General features: G+C 33.3%; 1 protein-coding gene across 1 annotated transcript; it reads right to left on the bottom strand.

Moving 5' to 3' along the window:
- Nucleotides 1-695: 695 nt before the first annotated feature.
- On the bottom strand, nt 696-2242 carry LOC145076729 (cytochrome oxidase complex assembly protein). Its single transcript, XM_079022529.1, has 4 exons — nt 2024-2242; nt 1768-1917; nt 1325-1512; nt 696-1207 (listed from the first exon to the last, which is right to left on the bottom strand). Exons 1-4 carry the CDS (start codon nt 2074-2076, stop codon nt 984-986), a joined length of 615 nt encoding a protein of 204 aa, XP_078878655.1. The 5' UTR covers nt 2077-2242; the 3' UTR covers nt 696-983.
- Between the last annotated feature and the right edge of the window lie 681 nt (nt 2243-2923).

Below are 2923 nucleotides of genomic sequence, written 5' to 3'. Positions count from 1 at the left end.
AGAGAGAGAGAGAGAGAGAGAAAAAAAAAGAAAGGTAGGTATGAACCTAAGCATCAAGTATGTACGTATGTAGATGCCAATGTGACAACTAAAAAAAGGTTTATATTTTCAGTCCATTATACAATTGGATAAAAAAAAACTCACCATATCCCTTCAAGAATCATCCACTTCATTTTATCACACAAAAACAAACATTTATTTTTCATTCCAATAAAACTAACCATTTCATTCATTACTTGATTCTATCATACCAAATATTATAAATCTCTTTAAAAAAGTGAGAAGTATCCAACGGATTTCACCTAAAAACCAAGAAAAACACAAACGATTTTGTATGCAAGACAACTCACAAAAGTGCATTTGACCGCTTTTGCACCAAACCAAGAAATTCTTCCAATAACCAAAAGGGTTAACAAATATTAGGTTGCATTTGTTACACATGACATGAATAGACAAGTTTTTTTAAAGCTATGCGCACACTCCCGTCTCCGAAGATTGCAGTTATTTCCCTATGGACATAAGTCCTGGTCATGGTCCGGTCCAATGCATACTAAATGCAATAAATACAGTCTATTATTGTTTTGTCATGTCATGTTCTAGGTAACAAAGAGGCTGTTATAAAAGAAACAAATGAGATTTTCTTTCTTCCCTACAAACGGATAGTCCTAGTATGCAGGAAAAAAAAAACACCACGATTTGGAGAACCTTTATTTTGTCTTCACATGTCCAACTTTATCCAGATGGTAACAAATATTTTTGTCACAGACCATAAATTTAGCGTGTGGTACAATGATATCATATAGAACATAGTCTATGAAAACATAAAATAAAAAAAAAATGATAAAACAGGGGTAAAAAGGGCATACAAGTTATCAGGACACAGTGTAATAAATGTGTATAGTTTAGATTTTAGAAGCAAAATTTTTATTGAGAAAAGCACCTGAATTATGTGTGAAACTTAAGGATCTGAAAAGTGAGCAATACTAGGTGGGTGTAGGTTGAGGATGTGTCTTTCCGGAAGCATCTGGTTCTTGAGTTCTTGTGCAACCAGTGACACATGTCTGGCATGCTGGTGGAAGAGATAAATCATCTGCTATGCTAATTCTGAAAGTTCTATTCTTTTCTTCATTTTCAGGAACATGTAAGAGAGCTTCCATTATTAAGATCTCCCAGTCACGTGGTCGGAAAAATGAAAGCCAGTTCTCTTCTGTTGTTTACACATCATCATCATCATTTATTCATCAATACGTTTAAGGTTAAAAGACAAACATGATGATGATGATGATGATGATTAAAGGAAGATATTGGTGTAAATATAATTTACCTCCATTGCGAACAGCCCTTAGTTGAAAGATTCCAGAGCCTTGTGGCCCAGAAACAGGAAAAGTGCAAGAAACAGAGTGCCTTTTGTGAGTCACTGCAAGTGATGCATTATACCAAGGACCTCTTGCAATTGGCTCCCCAATTGCATCTATTACAGCCTGGTTTTTGCTTGCCTTCTCCATGGCTTTGCTAAAAAATATGTAAGCATCAGAATGTTTGATCAGAAGCAACAAATCCTGATCAAAATACTAGCATATTCATATACAAATCAGCCTGGTTTTATTTCCATCAAACAACACAAGCAGCTCTGGGAGACTGAATTACCATTCTCTCCTTTTGATCTACGCTCATGAATTTCTAGATAACGACTCATTACAAATTTAGAACATTTCTATTTTCGGTAGCGATAACTTTTTTGGGAAGAGTCAAACTTTGAGTGATTACCTGCTACAACCATGATAAATGATAAGGTCATCAAGGGCGCTTAAAGCAACACCGCCGGTGACACAGATCAAGCCACCGGAAACAATTCTTCGGCCCCATGTCTTGGGTTTTGCTTCCTTACCCACCACGACTTCCGCCGAGCTGCTGCCGCTGCGACTCACACATTAACAAATCGCACCACAATTTCATCAATTTGGGGTTCAAATTATTTTACATGAATTGCAATATAACATTACAAATTTCATCAAATTGATACCTAGAAGGAGAAGAATTGCGCCTCAAAAACGAAATAAACCTCCTCCCAATCATCCCTTTCCTCTTTTCGCTGCAGTGCGTGCAAAACCCTAGTAACGCCAAACTGTAGATTTCAGGTTTTTGGGTCGGAAAATATTGGGGTTGGAATGTAATTTTCCTATAATATGAAGGGGTGCTTTGGATCTTTTAATGCTTTTACACAAATATTAGCGGGTTGAGTCTTAGGCCGGTTATATGGTATGTCAGTAGTTGCCCGTTGCGGACAAAGGGTTCATATATATATAGCTAACGAAATATTTATATGTTTTTTTAAATATAATAAATTATTAAATTTGATATAATAATTTATATACTAAGGAGATATAATATTTTAAAGACTAAATTACACGAATGGTCCTTATGGTTTGGGGTGATTTGCGCGCTTGATTCTTAACTTATTTTTTTAACTTGAAAGGTCCTTACTATTTGTTTTTGCTACGCGTTTTGTCCCTACTATTTGTTTTTATTTAAATAAGTTAGAAAATCAAGGGACCATTCATGTAATTTACTCTATTTTGAATTATATGAATCTTTTGAATGACCTCTATCTCCGGTTACTAATGAATAAGATAAGATATAATATATACTTTAATGTTATTTATAGTTGTAGTTATTATTAATTAATTTTTAAAATTTATCTTCTTAATGTTTTAATTTCTATCATTGTAATTATTTAAAACATCAAACAATTTTTTTTAAATGTAACAATATAATTATTTATATAGAGTTATTTTTAACTATTGTTGTTGTAAGTTATTTTAAGCTAATTATTTGAAAGCTATAAACTGTTCAAAAGTTGTAGCTTTAAATTGATAATGGTTTACATACAACATCTTAAATCTAATAAATTAAGTATAATATA

Source organism: Lactuca serriola, chromosome 9 (assembly GCF_051521515.1).
Source record: "Lactuca serriola cultivar US96UC23 chromosome 9, Lser_US96UC23_V15, whole genome shotgun sequence".
In the NCBI taxonomy this organism is placed as follows: Eukaryota; Viridiplantae; Streptophyta; class Magnoliopsida; order Asterales; family Asteraceae; genus Lactuca; species Lactuca serriola.
Note: the sequence above shows the minus strand (reverse complement) of the source record. Positions and strands in the feature narration are given on the sequence as shown.